This window comes from Etheostoma cragini, chromosome 16, assembly GCF_013103735.1.
Source record: "Etheostoma cragini isolate CJK2018 chromosome 16, CSU_Ecrag_1.0, whole genome shotgun sequence".
Taxonomy (NCBI): Eukaryota; Metazoa; Chordata; class Actinopteri; order Perciformes; family Percidae; genus Etheostoma; species Etheostoma cragini.
The window spans coordinates 8,713,021-8,735,633 of NC_048422.1; the positions used below are offsets into that span (position 1 = coordinate 8,713,021).

Genomic DNA, 22,613 nt, shown 5'->3' on the forward strand with positions numbered 1-22,613 from the left:
TCTTCCCTTGAACCATTCATCCATCTTCCTTTAACTTGAAACACCTTGTAACTGATAGCTTATAAACTTTACTCTCAAAGAAGCCTTTAGTGCTCTCTTTTATCCATTTATCACTCCATTTGAGGCCGATGTCGCTCCATGCATTTAATCATGCTCCTCTCCATATGAGCAGTTCTCTTTTTCTCTCCACACCTCTCTCATCCACCCTCCAATCTTCTTTCAATTTTTATAATCAAATAATGTAGACTCAGGCTTATGTGCTTTATTTGACATTACATCTTCATTTCCTTTTCTCAATCCTATTCTTTGTCACTCATCCCAGGATGTGCATGAGTCTTCATTTCAATCACCGTTATCACTCCATAACATAGGCCAAAATGCTATTTAGTAATGTCTATCCCACTTATACTACTTCTTTCTCTTCACTGTGTCTACCAGGGTCTGCTATCTATTCACGCTCTTTTCCCTCTCTGATGCACTTCATTCATCTCTACTCCAAAACTTTTCCTCATTTTCCTCCTTCTGTCTGAATCTCTGTCACTATAAGTATCTGGCCCAGCTGTCCTTTCATTCCTCAGGGGGATGGATGGTTTCCTCTGAAGATCAATGGGATCACACCACCGCTTTCATTTCTGACTCAAGACACATTTCAGCCATGCTGTCTAAACACATTAAAGGTGAATTCCTAAGCAATACTAACCACTTCAATTAGTATTCAACATCTGAGGCTATAATTAATGAAGTTTATATGGGACCAATAAACAGTGTGTCTCATTTTGGAGACCTCATTTAACTCCACTTAATGATTTATGTCACAGATTGACAGCTTTAAACTCAAATGTTTTCTACAACAGTGTGCTACTATAGTCATTAAGCATGCAATCTGCAGTACATTCAGCCATAATCAGCTGTAATTGCTGTGGCCAGTAACCATACCATATCCAACACACACACACACACACACACACATACACAAACACATATATATATATTAGTGCTGTCAAATGATTAAAATATTTAATCAAGATTAATTACATCACTGTCATAGTTAACTAGTGATTAATCGCAATTAATCGCATATTTTCATCTATTGTAAATTTCCCTTGATTACTTTTTGTCCCATTATTTTTTCTCATTTTAATGCTCTTATCAAAATGATACAATACTATAACTATAATACATAACATGGCAACACCCTAATATACCTATATGAAAAATGCACATACAATGATATGTTGGGATTGTTAACACAATATTTGAAAGGGCCAGATGGGTTTTGTGTAATTTTGTCTAGCCTCCCAAAAAAAATGGGAATGAGAGAGGAAAACATGTTCAGAGTTTAACTTGACTAAATTGTCATTTAATTTCCACTTTAACAGTCTGACATTGTGTTCATGTTAGACAATTATTTATCCATTAACAAGATTGCAAACTTTCTGCAGGAGTGAGAACACCGCCAACATTGTTAACCAACACCTAATAAAAGGGGTGGAAGTCCAGAGGTGGTTCAGAATTGCCCCATCTAAAAACCACACTTAATTCTACAAAAATGAAAACCATGACTACGCAGACATTCATCAAGGAACACAGCAAAGGCCTGCGGTTTTTCAGCTGTCACCAACTTAATTCATGTAATTTCCAAATGATGTGTTCTTACCCCATGCAAATATTGACTTAAGGTTTCCCACCTTTCACGTTACGCACCAGTTCACATATTGATTGATTAGTGGTGAGAGCGAGAAGGGGAACTGAGAGTGTGTGTCAGGTTTAATCATCAATCTATACCACAAAGATCTGTGGTGCTATTAGAACTTTCTTCTTTCCAACAGCTGCGTGTGTGTGTGTGTGTGCGTGATACTGAGAGATTGAATGCACACGTGCAACGATAAAAACAGTATGTCTTCACATGTGGGTTTGTGTGACTAAAGCTCTGTGCAAGGAGCTAACAAGCAGCTAGATAACAATTGAGTATATATACATGTTTGAGAGCAGTGTTTGGACAAGTAAGTACAGTTGTACTGCTGTTGTGTTTTTATCAGTCCATGGATCATTCCGTCTCTCTTCTAAAAATATCCACAACAACAAAAAAAATGCCACATGCCTATCGCAAGTTCTCACAGGCCGTAAAAACACATTCAGTTTGAGTATTTTCTTTGAACACTTAAGCAATAAAACTGAGCAAATCTTAACACTTGAGAAACAGGAAACCAGTTCAATATTTTACTTCCTCAATCAATCAATGAAAGATGTAATCAATAATTCTTGTATTTAATAAGCTGTTGATCAATTACAAACACTAAGCCCCCCCGTGTAGTACTGTGAGGGGCATCTTGGGTGCATTTACATCTTTAGTTCAGCTTTGTTGGAGATGGAAACATTGATATATTATATACTGAACCAATGACACAAACAATACATAGAAATAACCCCATCTAAACTAAAAGAAATCCAAAGAAAGTGAGCAGATGTGAAATGAGAAATATTGTACTTTTTACTCCACTTCATTAACCTGACATCTTTAGTTACCAGTTACTTTACAGATTACATTTTTTCAAACATAACACGTGTAGTTTATAAAATCCGATGTTTCATTATAAATGAAAGTACCCAACAATATAACGGCCTTTTTTCTGATGATACGTACATACTTTTACTTAAGTAACATTTTCAAAACAGAACTTTTAATAGTAACAGAGTATTTTCTAAAGCGTGGTAATTGTACTTTTACGTAAGTAAAGGATCTCAATACTGCCTCCACCACTGGTGAGAACAGAGGGATGTAACAAACGATGGAAATGTTGAGTGAGGTAATGACAGAGACAGAGACACTTGTTGAAGGACACATAGAGGGATGGAAAGAGTGAGAGAAAGAAAAAATGTGTATAGGTCCATAATTCATATGTGTGTGTTTCCATGTCAGAGTACGTAACCCAAGTTCTTGGAACAACACCTTTGCAAAGCGTTGACGGGCATGATAATAACACTGCACTGTTAGACATGAGTAGAAGAGCTTTCATCCCAGGAAACCTATAGCGGACACATATGCTTTTACTATACGGAGCCCAGAGGGAAGTGAACCCACAAGAAACAGTCAGATACTGTAACATAGACCAAAGAAGCTGAGCGATTATGTCTGTCTGACGAGGGATCAAACTCTAACGGCTACAGGTTGGACCATTTGACTTACAACTTTTCTCCAAGGCATCTCTCTGGAGAAAGCATTTCTTTTTTCTTTATCCCAAAACAACATCCCTACATATTTCTACAGTTGAGAAAAAAAAAAAATGTAAGAAAAGCTAAGAGTGCTTTGTGAAATTGTGAAATTGCTTCAAGAAAATTTGCCATTTCCTTTTCAAGGAATATTTCTTTGCAATGAGAGGAAACTTAATCTTAAAAATGGATGAAGGCCAGTCTTTTTTTTTTGGAAAACCACTTCCAGTGAAGAAATAAGTTGGCTCACCAGAGGTTTTCAAATAGCAAATAATGACTCATAATTTAACAGGTGTTTTTCAATGTTGACTTACAGCTTTCGGTAATTGAGCTGTGTCAGACAGATTTTTAAACAAGATCTCAGAACAAACTATGCTACTTATGCTGTAAATGAGGAGTTCCTTTAACAATGTGTTATTAATATCCACGTTTTTTCCCTGGAGTTTTATGTGTTGAATTGTAACCTCAAGAAAACAAATGCCAAACTGTAGGGTTGTGTAGGGTTTTATATGTTTCTCACACAGACACACACACACACACACGCACACACACACACACACACACACACACACACACACACACACACGGACACAAACACAAACACAAACACAAACACAGCTACTCACATGCTGCCACTGCTCTCGGATGAGTGGCCGGTATCGAAGGAAGTACTTCAGAGGGAAGTTGTCGATGTCAGGCCAGGTGGCGGGGCTGTGCCAGGACACCTCCAGCCTCCGGGCGTTGAAACGGATCGGGGTCGCCGTCACTCGCTCCGGCGGGTCTGGTTTGACTGTGGGGTGGATAAGAACAATTACAGTTATAAGTAAAGGGGAATCCCACCAACACTTGGAGCAGTACTTCCCACTCTGGAAATGGTCTTCAGCACAGAGCCACCCGCGCTACATTGTTACTGTTGCTAACAGTCGATTGCTACGTTTCAGTCTCACACAGTGTTTTTCTTAGAATTCTAATGGCTGCATCTGCATGTCTTTTTTTCTAGTCTCGGGATGAAGGCCTAATTTTTATTGTACAGTTCTAGAAATGAAGAAACACACATTTTCGTCCACCTTTCAGTTGAAGCAGTGGTCAGAACAGCTTAGGTCAAAGTTCAACAAATTTACTTTTTTACCCCAAGCCAACATCTGCACATTCATCACACGCACAGACAAAGATACACAATTATGCACAAGGATTGTTTTTGCTATAATGTAAACAGGGCTTTAGGCATGAGAATTCAAATATTTGACGGACCACGAGGGAAGAGAAGGCCAAATTAAAGACACAGACGGTCTTACTGAAGATGCTATTCAGTTAAATAAAGCAGAGTTTTTGTAGCCTGACTTAAGTCAGGATATCACTAATTTGAACCATTACTTAAACTGCAAGTTGCAAGAGTAACCCTTTAAGGTTAAGAGACCTACAAGCCCTACTAAGAACTTATCAATAGAACTATTATCAATGGTATTTTTGAAGGGTTTTCTTTGGGTCACCCTGTACTCTAATGGAAGATAAATAGTCAGAGGGAGGATGAGGATGACATTTCAGTGAGGACAAAGACAGAAGCTGAGATTGTTTGAGGGAACTGTTGCAAGGCAGACAAAGCACTCAGTCCCTGATGAAAGGGCAGGTGTAAATGTTATGTTTCTGAATACCTGTCAACTGAGAAAGACGCGCAGATGGTATGATCAAAAGAATTCAATTCAATGCTTTTCAATGACCTAGTCTTTGTTGGATAACTCTCACCTAGGGAACACACTGGCCTGCCCCTTCAGATACTTTAAACCCTTTTTCACAGAGATGCCCATATGACATTACGATATAGAATGGAAAGCGGCAGTTGTAAGCCTGAATGTCTGATTACAGATAAAGATATAGTACCGGATGAAGCATGAAATCAATTTGTGTAAAAAGCATCACAACAAACATGTAGAAAGTCACGCAAACCGACAGCACTCTGGCAAATGCAGACAAAGTCACAAGCAAAGAGACGGGCATCTCTCTAAGTACCACCTTCACTGAAGGAATGATTAAAAACCAAAAAGACCGATGAAGATGATAAGTGACAGACGAAAGCAGACAGACAACTTTTTCCCTCGAGAGCGATGTTAATCTCATTGTTATCTTCTTCAAGTCAATGTGAAAAAAAAATGAAAAAGGGGAAAGGGAAGAAAGAGAGAAAGAATAGAAATGCACATAAAGGCAGAGTGAAACCACTGTGAAGTCAGTGGAGACCAGAGAGCAAAAATTAATGCGCTTTCTCCAACAGTACAGAACAGAAGGACACATGTGCTAGGACTGAACAGAAAAGAGAGAAACTGGTACGGGTGGGGTGTCCCAAAGGCTTTTAAAGTATTCATCTGGCTTGAAGCATAGAATATGAGCTTTGTGTTGCATGAGAAATTAACACATTCCTCTGACAACCTGTGGAGGTCTACCACTATTAATACTAGAGCTGAAAGATGGACAGAACTTCAATAAAAAAGAGTTTACAATTCATTGAGACAGTAACAATTTAGGACTTCACTGATCAAAACAGAAGAAATCAGAATTAATCCGAAGCATGGACATACGGTGAGTAACAGTTGCAAGGCCTTGATAAGACAGAGCAAGTTTTAGACTTTTTTTCAATGAGAGTGATGCATCTGGCATCTTTTTTTTCTTCCTGAGTGCCTCGAGTAACAAAAAAAAAAAACACAACTCGGAGCAGAAAAAAATCCAACGTCATTGAACTCCAATGCAGCAAAGTAACGGTTGGCAAATGGACGGGTGATTCAATGGTTGCCTAGCAAGAAAAAAGGAAACACGCAAATGGTCTTCAACAAGAAACGCAGTGTGACCTGAAAACACGCTCTGTCTGATTGTGGCCTAAGGGCTTAAAGACTTTCAGTCTCCATGACATTTAAAACTAAGACTTACATAGACATAAGCTTTCTTTTTCAAGATTGATGGTAAAGAAAAATAACATGTCACACATATTGGGACCTATTTTAACAATCTGAGTGCACAGCGTGAATACTAGTTTTTTGATAGTTCGATGGCGGAAAAAAGTGCACCGGGCGCATGGTTCAAAAGGGTTGTACTTAGTGTCTTCATTAATTCATAAGTGTGTTTTGGCCGTAACATAAAATAAACCAATAAGAGTGTCATCTCCCATTCCCTTTAAAAGCCATGCATGTTTGTACCCTGGCACATTGTTATTATGATGGCAGATTTGCGCCATAATATTTGTATGGAATATTTTGCATGTTTGTTTGCTGCTGCGCTTCCTTGTGTGTGTAAAAACCATAGTGTGTGTGCGTGCTGTGCATAAGCCTAGGCGCATTTTACTAATGCACTGTTAAAATAACCATTTTTTTGTTGGTAAATGGCGCAATGACTTCTCGCTGCCTCAAAATAGCAATACAGCAAGAATTCACCTGAACAAAACTCCCTGTAAGACCAGCACGTCCATGGGTGGAAAGATGGGCGCAGGTGCATTTGCTATTTGAACGGCGTGGGCGCAGGACGGTCATAAAATCGCAAAGAGAATTGCGTTGGGCTTTGCGCCGCACTCTGCTGGGTGCAAGATTGGGCCCATAGTCCATAGTAGACAAAGCAATAACTCTTAATGTGGTGGAAAATGTAAAAAAAAGAAAGAATGCCTGATCATTTCCTGAAATCACATTTTTGAGCCTGTTTACGTTTGGCCTTCACACATCTGCCATGCCTTCCTTGGCCATGTTCATTCAAATCTGCCTCATTGTTACTGTTCCTCTTTCTTCCCTTCAGTCTAGTGTTGCAACAGTCACTGCAGCTCTCTCCTCCTCTTTGCTGGTGATGCGATTGAACAGGTATATTGTAAGATAAAAGTCTAATTGTTCAAAGGGCTACTGGCGAGACCATTATATTGTCTGTCTGCTGAAAATGGAATAAGAGAGTGGGAGGGAGAGTGGCTAATCTTTCTTTCTAAAAAAAGAAGTGTTTAAAGGCTGTCCTGTGCAGCAATCAAGCAGCCAACATAGAAGAGAACTGCAAGAGCCAAATCTGCATGTGGCTGAGTACATTCTTTGAACAACGGATTATAGTGTTTTTAAAACAGTTACAATGTGTCATCTAGTCCTGTCACGTAAGGCAACCAGATGTGACTGTATGATTAAAAAAAAAAAGGACTTCTGAAACTTTGTAGCACCCTTCTCCTGTCCTCACCTTACACCATAACTCCTTTCAAATAAATGGCCTTTTCACAAAGAAACAGGACAAAATAAGTGGAATCTATAAAACGTTTTACAGCTGAACAGGTGCTGGTGGACAACATCTAACACTACACTTGAACAAATGGGAGCCGTAGAGTGCTTCGATCTGCAGTGAAAATCGTACAAAAAAAGTTAACAACAAGAAAATTGAACAAAAAAGGTACAAAATCATCTTTATAAACGAGTGTTGCTGTGCACGTATACAGCCCAGCAGCTCCTCCATACAAATTTCCTTAAGAATCAAAGTCTTCAAGTGTACACACCGAACACTGAATCTAATGTTATAGGAGTGCTAACAGCATGTAAGTAAAGTAAAGCCCCATTGTTGGATGCAGATTTTTAATTATCGTAGTCGGTATCGTATCGTTAGTAGGTAACTGCAACTAAAATATTCATGACGTGTATAAAAGTGCGATTCTATGTGCACAAGCATTTAGTGGGTGTACACTAAATGGGATAATCTTTCTTTGCGCCCATGGGCGTGCTGGTCTTACAGGGAGGTGTGCTTAGGTGAATTCTTGGCGTGTTTCTATCTTGAGGCAGCGGGAAGTGATCGTGCCATTGACCAAATAAAACCTGGTCTGAAGTCAATAGCGCATTACTAAACGGCATCTAGGCTTGTGCACAGCCGCGCACACTATGCTTGTTACGCACACTATGCTTGTTACACACACACACACACACACACACACACACACACAGGGAAGCACATACGCATACTAACATGCAGGAGATTAAAAAGATTACGAATGAAAACATTGCGGTGCAAATACACCATCATAATAGCAATTGGCCAAGGTACAAACATGCCTGGCTTTTAGAGGGACTGGGAGATGAGTGATTGGTTTATTGCACGTTACGCCCAAAACACACCTATGAATTAATGAAGACCTAAAGTACAACCTTTTGAACCATGCGCCCGGCACACTTACTATTTTTTCCGCCGTCATTTGGACAAGCCCTAAATGCACATGCATTTTTTGTGTTTTTACTTCTATGTCGGTAGAGCACTGAAATTCCATGAATTAGATTCCTTGTTCCTCAAAAAAGACACATCATCTCCTGCTCACATTATTAAATGACTGGAAGTAGCATGTCCTGAATTCAGAGGGCTGCTGTCTTATTTGTTCAAAGTAACAACAGGCAAAGAGAATAAATATGAATTTAAAAAAAACACATCAGAAAGTTCAGTGTCAGGCTTTCTTGTTTTTCGTTCAAACAAAATTATAGATTATAGTCACACTACTGCCTATGTTATCATCTCTTGAAATCATCTTGACTACAGGGAGTCGCAGCATACTCGCAAAGGCAACACCTGTCAAACCTTCCTCTTGCGATTTAACTACAATGGGGATGCACCAATCATATCTCTACCTTTTGGTGCTATTAATTTGAAGCACATCTGCAGCACTAGGGACTGTGCATGTGCCTTTGAAGGTTTTTAAATTGGAAATTGCAATAAAAATGCAAAGAAACAGAGAGACTGTTGTACTTTTTGCATGGTAATAATTAGTGCATCTTTTAGTAAACATGCTTCCAAACCTCTGTCAGCTTTAGTTGGTCGCTTTTTTTTGAGAGCCAATGCTGATTCTGACCGCCCTTGTGGAGAGAGGGGATTCTGCTGGAATCAGCAAAATATGACAACAAACTGATATTTTCTCGGCTAAATAAATAGTCTTAAAAGCCAAGCCAAACAAATTGGCTTGCATTGCACTGCAGTCTGGGCAACTTATTTGGTATTCTCCAAGAAAATTGAAATGAGGTTACAGTATATTCATTTTATTCACAATGAATGACTGATGTAGTACTTACTCATGCTCAGGTGGGCTAATGTCAGAGATGACAAAAAAAAATAAGTGTAAGTAAAGGCTTAAGTAAAGTAAAAGTAAAGGTTTTAACTGCAGACGCTTTGACACTCAGAGAAGATCAGTTATTGTTTGATCATCTTGGCACAAGAAAGCTTTAAGTCATCATTTGATCCCTCTGGAGCTTCCTGGAGGGTTCTCTTTGTAACTGTACCCACAGCATGCAGATTGGAGGACACACACACACACACACACACACACACACACACATACACACACACACACAAAATCTCATCTAATTTCATCCTAGCTTTGGTCGGATGAACAAGGACAGTTGAGAATCGTCTTACTCCCACTCAGAATTCAGAAGTGCACCGGGAAGCATGAAATTGTTTTATTTATTTACGACCTGCCTCGTTGTCCCTGATAATGAATGTGGCTTACAACTTAGAATGGCGTGAGAAAGACTTTTAACAATGCAGGAACACGGAGGAGATGAGGGAAGGGGTGAGAGAAGGCAAACAATGTGAAAACAATGGGAAACACTTGGAAAAGTTTGAGGAGGAAAAGAGCAGGAGGAAAACAGAAAAGGAGAGGGCAAGACAACATCCACATTACGTTTTGATACAATTTTAAACGTTTTGTCTGAAAACCAGATTACATAAAGGGCCTTATCTAGCACCCGGCACAGAGCGTCGCAAAGCCTGATGCATTTGTTAATTTCCAGTCCTGCACCCACATCGTTTAAACAGCAAATGCACCTGGGCCCATCTGTGCGCCCATGGGCGGGCTGGTCTTACAGGGAGGTGTGTTCAGGTGAATTCTTGGCGTATTGTTATCTTGAGGGAGTGGGAAGTGATCGCGCCATTGACCAACCAAAACCTGGTCTAAAGTCAATAGCATGGCATTTCATTGAATTTAAACAGCGCATTAGTAAAATGCGTCTAGGCTTGTGTGTTACACACACAGGGAAGTGCAGCCGCACACACACATGCAGAAGATCACATATAAAAATATTACGGTGCAAATCTGCCATCATAATAGCAATACGCCAAGGTACAAACACGCCTGGTCTTAAAAGGGAATGCAAGATGACACTCATTGTTTTGGTTGGTTTATTGCATGTTATGCCCAAAACACACATATGAATTAATGAAGACACTAAGTGCAATATTTTATTAACCATGCGCCTGGCGCACATACCCATTTTTCTGCTGTCAAACTAGCTAAAGTGGATGTGGACACGCCCATAATACACCTGATTCATGCGTTTCACGCTGTGCACTTAGATCTTTGAAATAGGGCCCAAAGTCTACCCAGATAAAGTAGTGGTAATACAGTTTAATTGTTTGCAAGCTGCAATTTTACTCAAAGAAAAGACTTAAGACTTAAAATGGGCATGTTCAATGTCCGGGGCAGATTTGATAGGGCCCGCAGCCTCGGTTTGGTAAAGACGAGATCAAGAGTCATGTGTTGTAAACTTAAATGTTAACAATCTTTACATCAAATATAATACGTCAGGTCTAAAATGAGCGTTTAGTACAGTTTTCCAGCCTGAGCTGCAGTGCAAAATCGCATTGCCGGCAGAATGGCCAACAGAAAACTTAAGGAGAAAAGTGGTAAAAAAGTAAAAGAAAAGAGGGCAAAGTCTCTCGAGTCTGATGCAGCAAAATGCAAAAAGCTCACAGAGCTTTCATGATGAGGGACGGACAGCAGAGTTAGGTACTGGCGAGTGCCAGGAGCAGGACACTTTACAATAGGCTGCCTTTATCCCTGTCTTAGTGAATTGCATAGTCAGCTATCAACATGGGTACCTGCATCACGATTATGAAAATGGTTGCGCCATTTCGTGCTGTCACACGTAACGTGTTTAGTAATTTCTGTTTGGTTAATTTGAAACATCAAACGCGTTAGAAATGAATCGCGGGTTGATTGCGATTTCACCTGGTTGTATAAGAGAGGTTGTAATGAGCTCAGTTTTGCTGCTAGGATGAAGACTATGGTATTGAATTAAACAGGGAAAAATCAGGCATGCATTGGTACCACTCTAAACGCGCTAACAAACAGGGAAGGGGGCCAAATAATTCACCAAATATAACCCCAAGTTTAACCCAAAAATCGTAGCTTCATAGCACCAGAGTGTAGTTTATCCTTGTCTTTCATATTTGCGTTTACCATTGTAGCACTAAGCTTCAAAGACAAGATTGATAGGGACTACTAGTCATTTTCATCATTTCACAGCCTTAATATGATCAAAAGTGTAAAATGCCATTGACAAAATATTACAAAGGTTATTCAATGCTAATGCTTTTACACAAAGCAGCTCATACTATATCATCAATAATAGCTAATAACCTACCTTTAAAATCATTTGTTTATTCAGTTTGAAGATAGTTAGGTATAGGCCTACAATATATATCTACTCCCCATCTTCAGGTACAGCAGCAGCCTGTCAGTAATTCTCTGTACTGTTTTATCATTAAAGGTTTCTGTAGCCAGTGACACTTCATTATTTGTATTTTATTCACAATTTAGATGTCATGGCATTGTAAATTTTTTGTTTTTTATTTGAAAGCTGCAGTGGTGTAAACACAACCACAATTATCATTATTGGTTTTGAGATGCTACTTGCTGTGAATACATTTACTGACAGGCAGTAAAGGCAACAGTAGTGTGGCATAGTATCAGGACATCCTGGCCAGTGTCTTTCCCACACGGCTATAGATGACGGACATATTTGGGAGTAAGTCCAGGGCTGTTTTTTAGCCTCAGTCCGTCCCTGTTTGCATGTATCTTTGATTGTTACATGTCAGAAGGGACCATTGGCTCCCGGTCATCGCCACAAATCTGGCACTGTGTAAAAAAATGTTTGGGCAACCCTGGCTTAAAATCTAACTTTTAGGAATCAATCTGTAGTGTGGACGAAAGACATCTGTCACACAAATGGCATTTACACATTTATCTGTGAAGATTTGGCCGGCGATGAAAAATAGGAGGGGACAGAGGTAAAAGAAGTACAAAGTCACAAGAAGGGCATGTGGGAATAAAAGAGAAAGGAGAGGGAAACAAAGGAGCAGTGGGGTGTTTTGCTATCACAAATAGTTGAGGGATATCTCCTCAGCCAAGGCGCTAATCCGGCTAGCATTAGCATTTTCATGAGTCCTGTGTCCGGGGCTTGGCAGAGCATGTCCCTGCCTCATTTGGTTACTGATGTACACATACACACACACACACTCTCTCTCTCTCTCTCTCTTTCTCTCTCTCTCTCTTTCAATACCTCACCCTCTCAACCAACACTCCACACAATTGCTCCCAGACCCGTTGGTGTCCGTGTGTGTTTATGCGTCATGCACACCCATATCGCGCTCTAAGCAATATAAGAGAGCAGAGGACTGCTGGCAGCACTTCCCTTATCTATCAAAGTACTTCTCATTCCTTCTTTAAAATGAATTCTCCTCTTCACTGCTTTCCAGCCGTGGAGTTGCTTATGAATTCTAGGAGTCTTGCTGTTATTATGTAACCTTCTGCAGCCTAAGTGAACAAAAACCCAATTCAAACAGGATTTTTTTTTTTTTTTTAACAACTTACCACATAACCATGACGGTTGTTATTAAAAAGAAATAGCCAATGAAGGACTCACTTTTATGGTTAATTCCTACGATAAATATATGACTAAAATGTGCTTATATGGCGGCTGGTGTTTGGGTGATTTGGCACTTTTCAGTGAGAAACCAGACCTTTGATTTGTGACTGTCACACCCCGTCCAAGCCTCAAATTAAATACTGTTTGCAGCAGAAAGGGTTCAGAGGTAGCGTGTTTATTATCTAGTGCCTTTGGTAATGGCAGGGGTGCACGGTCAGTAGTTTTCACGCTAATGGACTATGCTGTTGGTTCAAGCAAAAAAAAACAAAAAAAAGAAATCTGTGCACTCTCCTTTCAGCTGGGTGACATTTATGTGGCCATTGAAATTCCAATTTTCTTTGTCTTTTCTGGCACGGAACATAACTGTGTGCGCAACAAATCTCCAAGGGGAAACCGAAGTCAATGAAATCAGTCATCTGTGGTCACTTAATGCATTAACATTGCTCAGAGAGCTTTTGTGGCCTAACATTTGTCAATCTATGTGGGAAAAGGATTGCAGATCTGTCCTTGAACTTATTGAACAAAAAAAGCTTTGTTTGTTAACTTTAATTAAAAAAGTGTTAATATTCTGCAGCCTGAATGAGTTAGAGGGCAATATAGAATTTTCAAAATGTCAGTGTGTTACCTTTCAACCCTTTGAGTTCAGAAACTCCTCTTTGGGAAACATAAGTGTAATTATAGCAATACAATATATCCTGCAGTGGAGGCAGAACTGTCCAAACAACAACACCCCCACCCCCTCCTCCCACACCCCTCCCCCAAATGTTTTACGCAAGAAACAGAACTAACACTTTGCAACTGACTACATCTGTAGGCTCTTTCCAATTGTTTCATTTATTTATTAATTTAATTATAGTACACTGACTCACTTACCATTTTAATGTTTCAAGATGTTTGGTATCAGGATGATGAGCTGTCCAATTAGAACGCACCCACCGCGGTGACGTTTTTGGTGGAGCTGTTCTTTCAATAGTCGACTCAGAAGACTCAGTTAAACTAGACGGGCCGAATAACCTATGAATAGTTCTACTTCCTGTTAAATTTTGTTTTACAAACATCTAATACAACATGACATAACCCATTAATAATATAATAACCCATTACACAACATTGATCTTACCTATACTGGACTCTTCAAAGGAAATGGTGGTAGAGGCTTTTCCCAAGGCGTTGACTGCTGTCACGTTTACTTTGTACGGGTAGCTGGAGAAGACCTCAGGAAAACGTACACGGCAGCGGTTCTTGTGGTCGGGATCTTTCTGCACATCCAGTGAACGCTGGTTATGTCTGGAGAGGAGGAGAAACAAATTAATTAATTAGGAGAAAGAACAGAGAAACAGGGACATATATGAGACAGACAGAGGGTGGCATGCTTTGCATTTTCTTTATAAGCTGGTGTGGAAAGAGTGCAACACATTCTCACTCCAAGCGCATTAAAAAGCTCGGTCACGTGCCTTTGGCATTTGTTAATGACGCAAAAAAGTCTCTTTGCGTCCTATCTAGACGCTCTGGGTGGGGACTCTTGGCATCTCTTGTTTATAAGGGTTGGAATCACTAGAGGCCTCTCGATGCAATATCATCAAGATACTTATGTCAGGATACCATATTATTGCGATTTTAAACACATTGCAATATGTTACTTTTTCAATCTTCAAATGTTTCCCAATTTCAAACGATGTCCCCAAAAGGAAACTTTGTCCCCATCTGTTTTATCAAAAAACATCTCACATCCGTTTTTTTTTTTTTTTTAAACATTATTTGTGTGGGCATTTTAGGCCTTTAATGGACAGGACAGCTGAAGTTGTGAAAGGGGAGAGAACGGGGGAGCTACACGCAGCAAAGGGCCGCAGGCTGGATTCGAACCCGGGCCGGCTGCGTCGAGGAGTAAACCTCTATACATGGGCACCCGCTCTACCAACTGAGCTATCTGGGTGCCCTCTCACTTCCATTTTATTGCTGCAAAATGGGATTGTCAAGCAGACAAACTGACCAACACATACAGTATATGATAATAGATCGATACTTGGCGTCTGTGTCTCAGTACAGTATTGCAGAAAATATTGGGATACTATGCTGCAACGGTTTTTGTCCCCCTGACCCCTACTTATTGATACTCCAGACGCCTATCTCTGGCGGAGCGGTGAGACGCTTCTGGGCCGCGCCGTGGCGCAGCTGGTGGAATATCAAGCGTTGACTTGAAAGTCCTGTGTTGTCTGACCCATCCACCCCCCCAACCAACCTCCTTTCCCGGATTTAGGTGTTTCATACTACTTGCTACCTTTGTCGCTCTTAACACTACGTCATGGAAATGTAGAAATAAAGTAGAAAACTGGTTGAGCATTTTCCCTTTTTTCTTTTTTTAGCAGTCTCGGGGGTTTACATAAAAGCTGTGAACACAGTTTTAATTCAAAAACTAAATCTTGGGTACTATATTCCTGTCTGCTACACAGACCAGGCCTGTTGAATGGTTGACCTGTATGCTAAAGACACTTACTGTTAATCTCTCTATTGTCCTCTTCATCTAATATTTCTCCCTATCCCACTGCTTATTACTATTTAAAGAGAATAATATTAGTGTTATATTATTAATGAAGGCCGAGTCCACATGCTGCCGAATGAGCTGTGGAACTCTGTGATCTAGGAATATCAAAGAGGAGCTGACCAAGACAGACTCGCCGGGTCTCCGTCCACACATTTGTAGGATCTAAGGTCTACCTACTGTTAAAACATCCTGGAGGACAGCTGGAGAGAGGTGTTTAACTACAGAGTGAAACCAAATGGTATTATTTTTCTTGTAAACCCCACCATTATTCTCAAAAGGATCCTTTGGCCATTTTGCTGTTTTGGTTTTAAGTTTTGCCACTGAACTTATTAAACGTGGCGTTTTTGTACGTGATTTTAAAACAAATCACTTGATTACTTGATTCAAATGTTTTCTTTTTATATACAGTGTCTTTAAAAGTATGCAGTCTAAAGGATAATTGTGGGGTATTCAAACTGTGGTGTTGTGTCGTCAGACTTTGTTATGGTAATGACAGACTCGTCGGGTGGATATGACAAATGCCTTTGGTGTGTAAGATCTAGGTTCAATTCCCGCTGCAATACATCAACCAATGTGTCCCTGAGCAAGAGACTGAACCCATAGTTGCTCCAGAGCTATGCAACACCTTACATTTATAGCAATTGTAAAAGCGTCAAGTTAAATGACGTGTAAAGTAATGTTGCTATGTTCCGAGATCACAGAATTATCTTTGGTGAAATCTTTTGCTATTATTACAAAATCAAACCTTTTTTTGTAAAGAACTGCTATTATTTTTTAAGTCAAGACACTTAACCCTCCTGTTGTCCTCGTGTAAAATTCAAAGATTCTGCATCAGAAATTTGCATTCTTTCAGCTAAGCTGCCCAAAAATAACATGGGTTGTTCAATACAACGCTCTTCTCAAGTAAAAAGAATGAACACAGCGCTACTTTCATAGAATTTTGGGTGTTTCATTAATTGTTATTATGGCATTAAAAAACATCAAAATGATTTCTCAACAGTGTCCTGACTAAACGTGTCAGTCTATGATTAATTATCAACTCAATCGGAACTATTTGTCAAAATAATTCATGATTTCAGCTTTTTTAAACTCAAAAAGGAGGCATCATTTTATATAAGTGAGGTTTATTGACCAAAAATAGTGTAATAGTGTGTACCTTCTAGACAAACTTGGCAGAACATATAGGAAATCAACTGAATATGACGGGAAATATTAAGGAGGTGCCACTCAATTAAAAAAACACTTTACTGTTATACTTTACTTGAAGGTATCTAGATAAGAGTGACATGAAACTGTCATGAACATGTCATAAACATTATAAAACAAGTCTTAAACCTTTATGAAATAATGCTTTTTTAGTTTAGTTTTGTCATGACAAGTTATGGTTATGGTTAGTGTCAGGGTTCATGTGTCATCACTGTGTCATGAAAGTGTCATGTCTTTCTTATGTAAATACCTTCAAGTAAAGTGTTACCAAAAAGTCAGTAACAAATAAGTAGAAGTTAGTGTGGATTCGGTGATAGTGAAAAAAGAAGCGCAGCATGGTCAATGGGAAGCCAACCCAAGGGTTAAGGGAAGCCAGTTGCATGTTATACCAGTATATAGATGATTTTAACATGTCAATCTAAAAGTTGCACTAAGACAAAAAAAATGCACTTACTGTACGTCCACTTCAAAGGTGGTGGGGATGTAGGTGGGGTGCAGCTGGTGCCAGCTGCAGTAGAAGCCTTTAGGGTAGGTGTTGGACCGACAGGTGACTGTGGGATCCCGAGGGGGAACTACAGAGAGAATAAAAACAAAAAAGGGATCCGACCATTAACTTACATGTACATTACAGTATCTAGGTAAGAACTATGCAGAGAAGAAGAAACATGAAGTGATACCAGAGCTTTTCAGTGTCAAACGCCTTGCATTCATCAAATGCAAAGCAGCTGGGCCTAATAATACATTTCCTTATTGAATAATTCATCCTTGTTCAAGTATTTCATTACATTCTCCACTGCTGCTCACTTTCAATTAGGCTGCGTATCGTGTTGTGTTTTCTCAGACATGCTTGTAATTTTAGTTATGATTGCCTTTTGCCTTTTTATTCTTACAACAGAAATAAAGGAAAACGAAATACAGAAAAAGGGAGTAAATAAGATCACATACATACTGTACACGCAGACTGAAATGACTTCCTTTAGGTTCTACAGTATAAATTGTATTTTTAATTTACTGCTAACTCAGGCAATCTTACAAGTGTAATACTGTATATTGAGTCAATTTGAATTGAGAGACCATCTTGTCACCAACATGTCTTTGACATCAGATTCAATGTATCCAACCTCTGCATGAGTTCCTTCCTCATATTTTGATTTAATGATTTTGGCACTGTTATGTGTTGTGACTGAGGGGAAACCTTCTGACATTGACTTTTTTCTGCACTGATTTCTTCCCGCTTAGCTGTCTGAGTGTTGGATGTACAAGTAACAGTGCAGTGAACAGCCACTGTAGTAGTGGAATATGTGTGGAAAAAGCAATCTCTGTGAGGATTCAATCAATCTATTTTAAATGATTTAATAAAATGAAGACGAATAAAGGTGATGGAGAACACATCTGGAGAAATTGGCGAGACAGAGGAAGAAAAAAAATGTAAAGGAGCTTGTAAGGAAGGAGAGAAGATGGTGTGTGGAGAAAGGAAGGATATTGGAGTGGTAGAGCTAAAGAAGATGAAAAGAGGTTGGCCAGAAAAAGTGATGTTGGGCCAACTATGGCCTCCTCCCAGATTAGGGTCTTTTCTTCACGGCTAGTCAACCGCGTACTCGTCTAGCACTCCCTCTTTCTCCCCACATCTTTTCACCCTTTCACTCTTGTTATTTTGATAGGCGTAATATACAGTGAGTGTACAGTGTGGCGTCTTTCAGCCCCCTTTCTTCTTTATCTTTCCTCAAACTCATTGCAACTATTTTATTTCACATATGGTGCTTCATTGGTTAGGATTGCTGCAGTATAGCACTCTGACAATATATGGGGATGACATTGGACTTTCATTATTACATATCAGATATCCGCCAGTCAGAAATATATACTCCTGATATGATAGGTTGACCGATAACCGCTGCATTCACACAATTTAATTCTTCCTTTTTATTCAGTAATGTACACCAGAGTTGAATGGGTGGGATGGGTCATTCTGTCTTTAAGAGCCACTAACCCTTTCAGTGTGGACATGGGAAAAACTGCATGAGTTGTTGAGTCAAGAAGGATCTCTCTCTCCTGTGGGAAAAACAATAGCTCCCAAAGAACAGAGCTTCCATTTGTTTTGGGAAAACAAATCTATAGTATAATGCAAGAACTTCTGCAGGCTACACTAATAATTGCACATGCAACATCACCTTTTCAATTTAGTTATTTTGTTAATTTTTTGCAGAACAGAGCATTTTGTCCAGAAAAAAGTAATAATTACAAAGAACAATGTTAATAGGAGGCCTCATCACCTGCTTAAGGCAGCATGGAGAGAAATGGAATAATTTCAAATAACCTTTTCAACTGTTTGAGTTAAACTCAAGGGACAATGAAGATGTCTAGATACCTGAGTTAGTCTGAGAAAGTAGTGTTCAACGGTGAAAAAACCTGGTGAGATAAAGGCTAATTATTGTACGTACTGTAACGTAAGTATTTTATTTTCTTGAACTTAGAATATCTATTTTGAGTGCATTATGACTTTCTGAATAGTATCCTAAAACATGCATTCATTAGAAAAATAAAGTGCATTAATTGAAAAGATAAATTGTACTAAAATGTTCAAAAAACTGTGAGTATCCCTGGTTTTCCATCGTTTAGTTGAGAATATACAGTGAGTGAGCTGATGTGTTAACCATGAATGCTGATTTAAAAAGCTGGTCGTACTATTGACCAGATCAGCCTAATCAGAAGCTTATATTTTGCGGCAAAAAGAGGGTACAGAGCCTCGGAGGTGACATGGACAAGAAGAAAAGAAGAAAAAAATACATGTAAGGGGACAAACACTTTTGCGAGATCTCAACTCTTAGAGAAGGGAAAAAAAAGCTAATAAAAAAGCAACAAAGAAAAAATAATTAAATAACATCTCGTCTTTCAAACTCGAGATCTTGAGTTTAGGGTTTGTCCCCAGCATTTCTTTTTTTTTCTCCATGAAAGTGGGGATCTCAAGTTATGTATTTTTTCTTCTTTTTCCCCTTCCATGTCACCTATTGGACTTTGTATGAGGGAAAGTATCTGTGTAGGAAAAATCTAGAGGAAAGCAGAACGAGTGGCAATCCCTCAGAAAGGAGGCAATTACAAAAAGCAGATGGAGAACTCGCTGCTACATCACATGTAAGTACCAATAATTGCTTCTGCAATGTGTTTTCTTTCTGGAGCTGCAGACAAATATCCAATTCATCCGCTAGATCTTAAGTATTTCTCTCATCACTGATGACTATTTAAGTGATTCATTTTTGCAGACAGTTTTCAGAGACATTATTCTGTCATCTTTGTTTCAGAACTTAGTACTCTAAGTGCAGTGTGATGAAAACATCTTTAAAAAGTCAGTTTACTCTGGGATGCTAAAATCTCCCTCTGAAACATGAATGTTTTAGTTTATGATGGCATGGTGGAGATGAACAATAAAAACATCCTAATTATTTTATAATTGTGATAACATCTTTGAAAACACCCTCAAGGTGACACACACGCTCGCATATGCGCACACGCAGTTGCCCACAAGCTAGAAGTAGGCTTGATTGGCTGCTATGGGATCATTTCAGAGTCACACACAATCAGCTGTGTTTAAGCGGCTGCTATGGCAACTAATTAGCCTGTCAAAAACGTCAATGATGGGGTGCCAGGGACGACATCCAATCACACTCAATTAATCACAGAGACTAATTAGGGCCGTCTCAATCAATTGGCTCCTCATCTGAGAGTTTCAGTCAAAGACACACACACACACACACACACACACACACACACACACACACAGACACACACACGCAAGCATTCTTATCGGCTTTGTAGAGTTAGCCATAATCCATCAATCACACCAGCTTATTAAGAACTTGGAGAAGTTGCAAGTTCAACTACGGATCACGGTTTTAGAGAGATAAAAAGCAGCAGAAGAGCGGTTAAAAGGAGGAAAAAAAGAGGAGGAAAAAAAGCAGAATGGTGAAGGAATTCAGGAGAAGGATGAGCCTAAGTGTGTGTGTGTGTGTTTGGAGTGGTTTATTTGCACTCTGGAGTGTTTACGCCTTTAATTTAGCTAATTTTTCCAAGCATGAGTGGTAGAAGGGCAGTTTCTTCTGGAGAGCTCCTCCGAGGGGACGGAGGTGTGCGCTGTGATACGAGGAGGAACGTGATGTGAAGGATCAATGCTAAATGACCCCTATAACACAAGGGTTTGGGAGTACAAGGGGACAGATGTTGACATCTAAATGCCAGCTGTTCATCCCGGTTTAGAAGCCATGCATTACAGGTAGAAGCAAGGACGCATCAAAAAGTGGACGGATGCAAGTTAGTAAAACTTTTTCTCAATACTTCTATTTGATTTTAGTTTACAAACACTGGATCGTAAGTGGAAGCTTGGTCAGTTATAACTTTAAACTTTTAACTGTATCTCTAGAAATTAGGTTTCTATTTTCTTTCTTTTTTAGTTTGCATCAATGTAGTCATTCATTTAGCTGCCATTGGATAAAGTGTAACGTATGGGACGTCAGCACAGTAGTGCTGCTTTGAGCCTAAATGAACTAAATGACAAAACAAAATAAATGAAAGATTCTGACAATAGTTTACAGTTACACAAGTTGTTGGTTCAGTGACAATGTATGACATGCCAGGGGAAAGAGGGTCAAACTAGCAAAGACGAGAAAATAGAAGGAGGGAATTAAGGACAGGATGGCGAAGAACTGGGAGAAGAGGAAAAAAGAAAATAACCAAAGTAGGGAAGAAAAACATTAAAAAAAGAAGAAAAGAAATGGAGAGCAGATGAGAAAAGACAACATTCTTTCATGGGATTTTACTAATGCATGCTTTAAAAACCTTTGGACACACCACACGTCTGCGGGCGCATGCCCAAAAAGCTGCCGCTCAGTTGCTTTAATAACAATAAAACATTAAAAGGTAATGTATATATTAAAAATACAGGTTGACAACAGGAAGGAGAAGATAGAGCAAGAGACGATGCACCTGTAGACAATCAGAGAGCAAATACGGATATGAATATTAAATAAACCACAACCATAATTCTAATTAAAATGACAATGTGCATGGTGTTTGTTTATTGGTGAACCGCCCGGTCCGACTCACACAAGACACCGCTCATGAATAAAATGTTATTAGAATTAGTGCGCTTTCATCATCTGGTTTGAATTGCTAAATTCACTGAATGAGATTTTAAAGATGCTCTTTGTTAACCTCATGAAACACACACCTGCATGTGGGCATGCCCAAGCGGTTTGTTATTTAATTTTTTTTTTTTTTTTTGAATGGTCTTAGGTCAGAGACTGTCCAAAATCTCTTAAAATGGCATGTAAAACCAAACCAAACCAAATACATCCATAAAAGCCGGCGTTAAAGCAGACATTTTATTAAGCGCTGTCTATCTCATTTAAGTTCCTGGTACAACATAAAAATTCATTTTTCATGCTATTCGGTGTTCCTTTACATCAGAGTGAAATGACAGTTGAAAAAAAACATTTTTTGGAAATCTGTTTTTTCTGAGTGAAGCAAATGCAAGTTTGGTTTTGTTTGTATTTAACTTGATTTGGTAACACTTTACTTGAAGGTATCTACATAAGGGTGATATCACACCGTCATTAACACACAACACTGGTTGGAGTCAAACCTGCAGGCCGCTGTGACAAGGACTTAGCTTTTGGAAATTGGGCGCACGCTCTACCAGGTGAGCTAACCAGGCGCCCCCAATGCTCAAGATTTTAATTGGTTTGGAAAGCATTAAGTTGCTGGTGGATTACAGTGGAGTTTTAGAGGACTGTTCTACCAACCACTAGATCAGGAGATGGAGGGGGAAGGAGGGAAAGGAAGACACTTAGATCCTACATATGCAGACTTATGTGTTTCATAAGATGATAGCCAATAGCTTGGATGTTTGTATATACAGTGGGTACGGAAAGTATTCAGACCCCTTTAAATTTTTCACTCTTTGTTTCATTGCAGCCTTTTTC

The 22,613-nt window shown here is 39.3% G+C and overlaps 1 protein-coding gene across 2 annotated transcripts in view; it reads right to left on the minus strand.

Moving 5' to 3' along the window:
* cntfr (ciliary neurotrophic factor receptor) overlaps nucleotides 1-22,613 on the minus strand; it is a 246,311-nt gene that overhangs the window by 22,614 nt on the left and 201,084 nt on the right. For both annotated transcript variants that reach the window (XM_034895826.1, XM_034895825.1), the window contains 3 exons: nucleotides 17,093-17,210; nucleotides 14,011-14,177; nucleotides 3,837-4,000 (listed from right to left, as the gene is read on the minus strand). In XM_034895826.1, coding sequence (XP_034751717.1) covers nucleotides 3,837-4,000; nucleotides 14,011-14,177; nucleotides 17,093-17,210 — 449 coding nt within the window. The remainder of the gene's footprint in view (nucleotides 1-3,836; nucleotides 4,001-14,010; nucleotides 14,178-17,092; nucleotides 17,211-22,613) is intronic.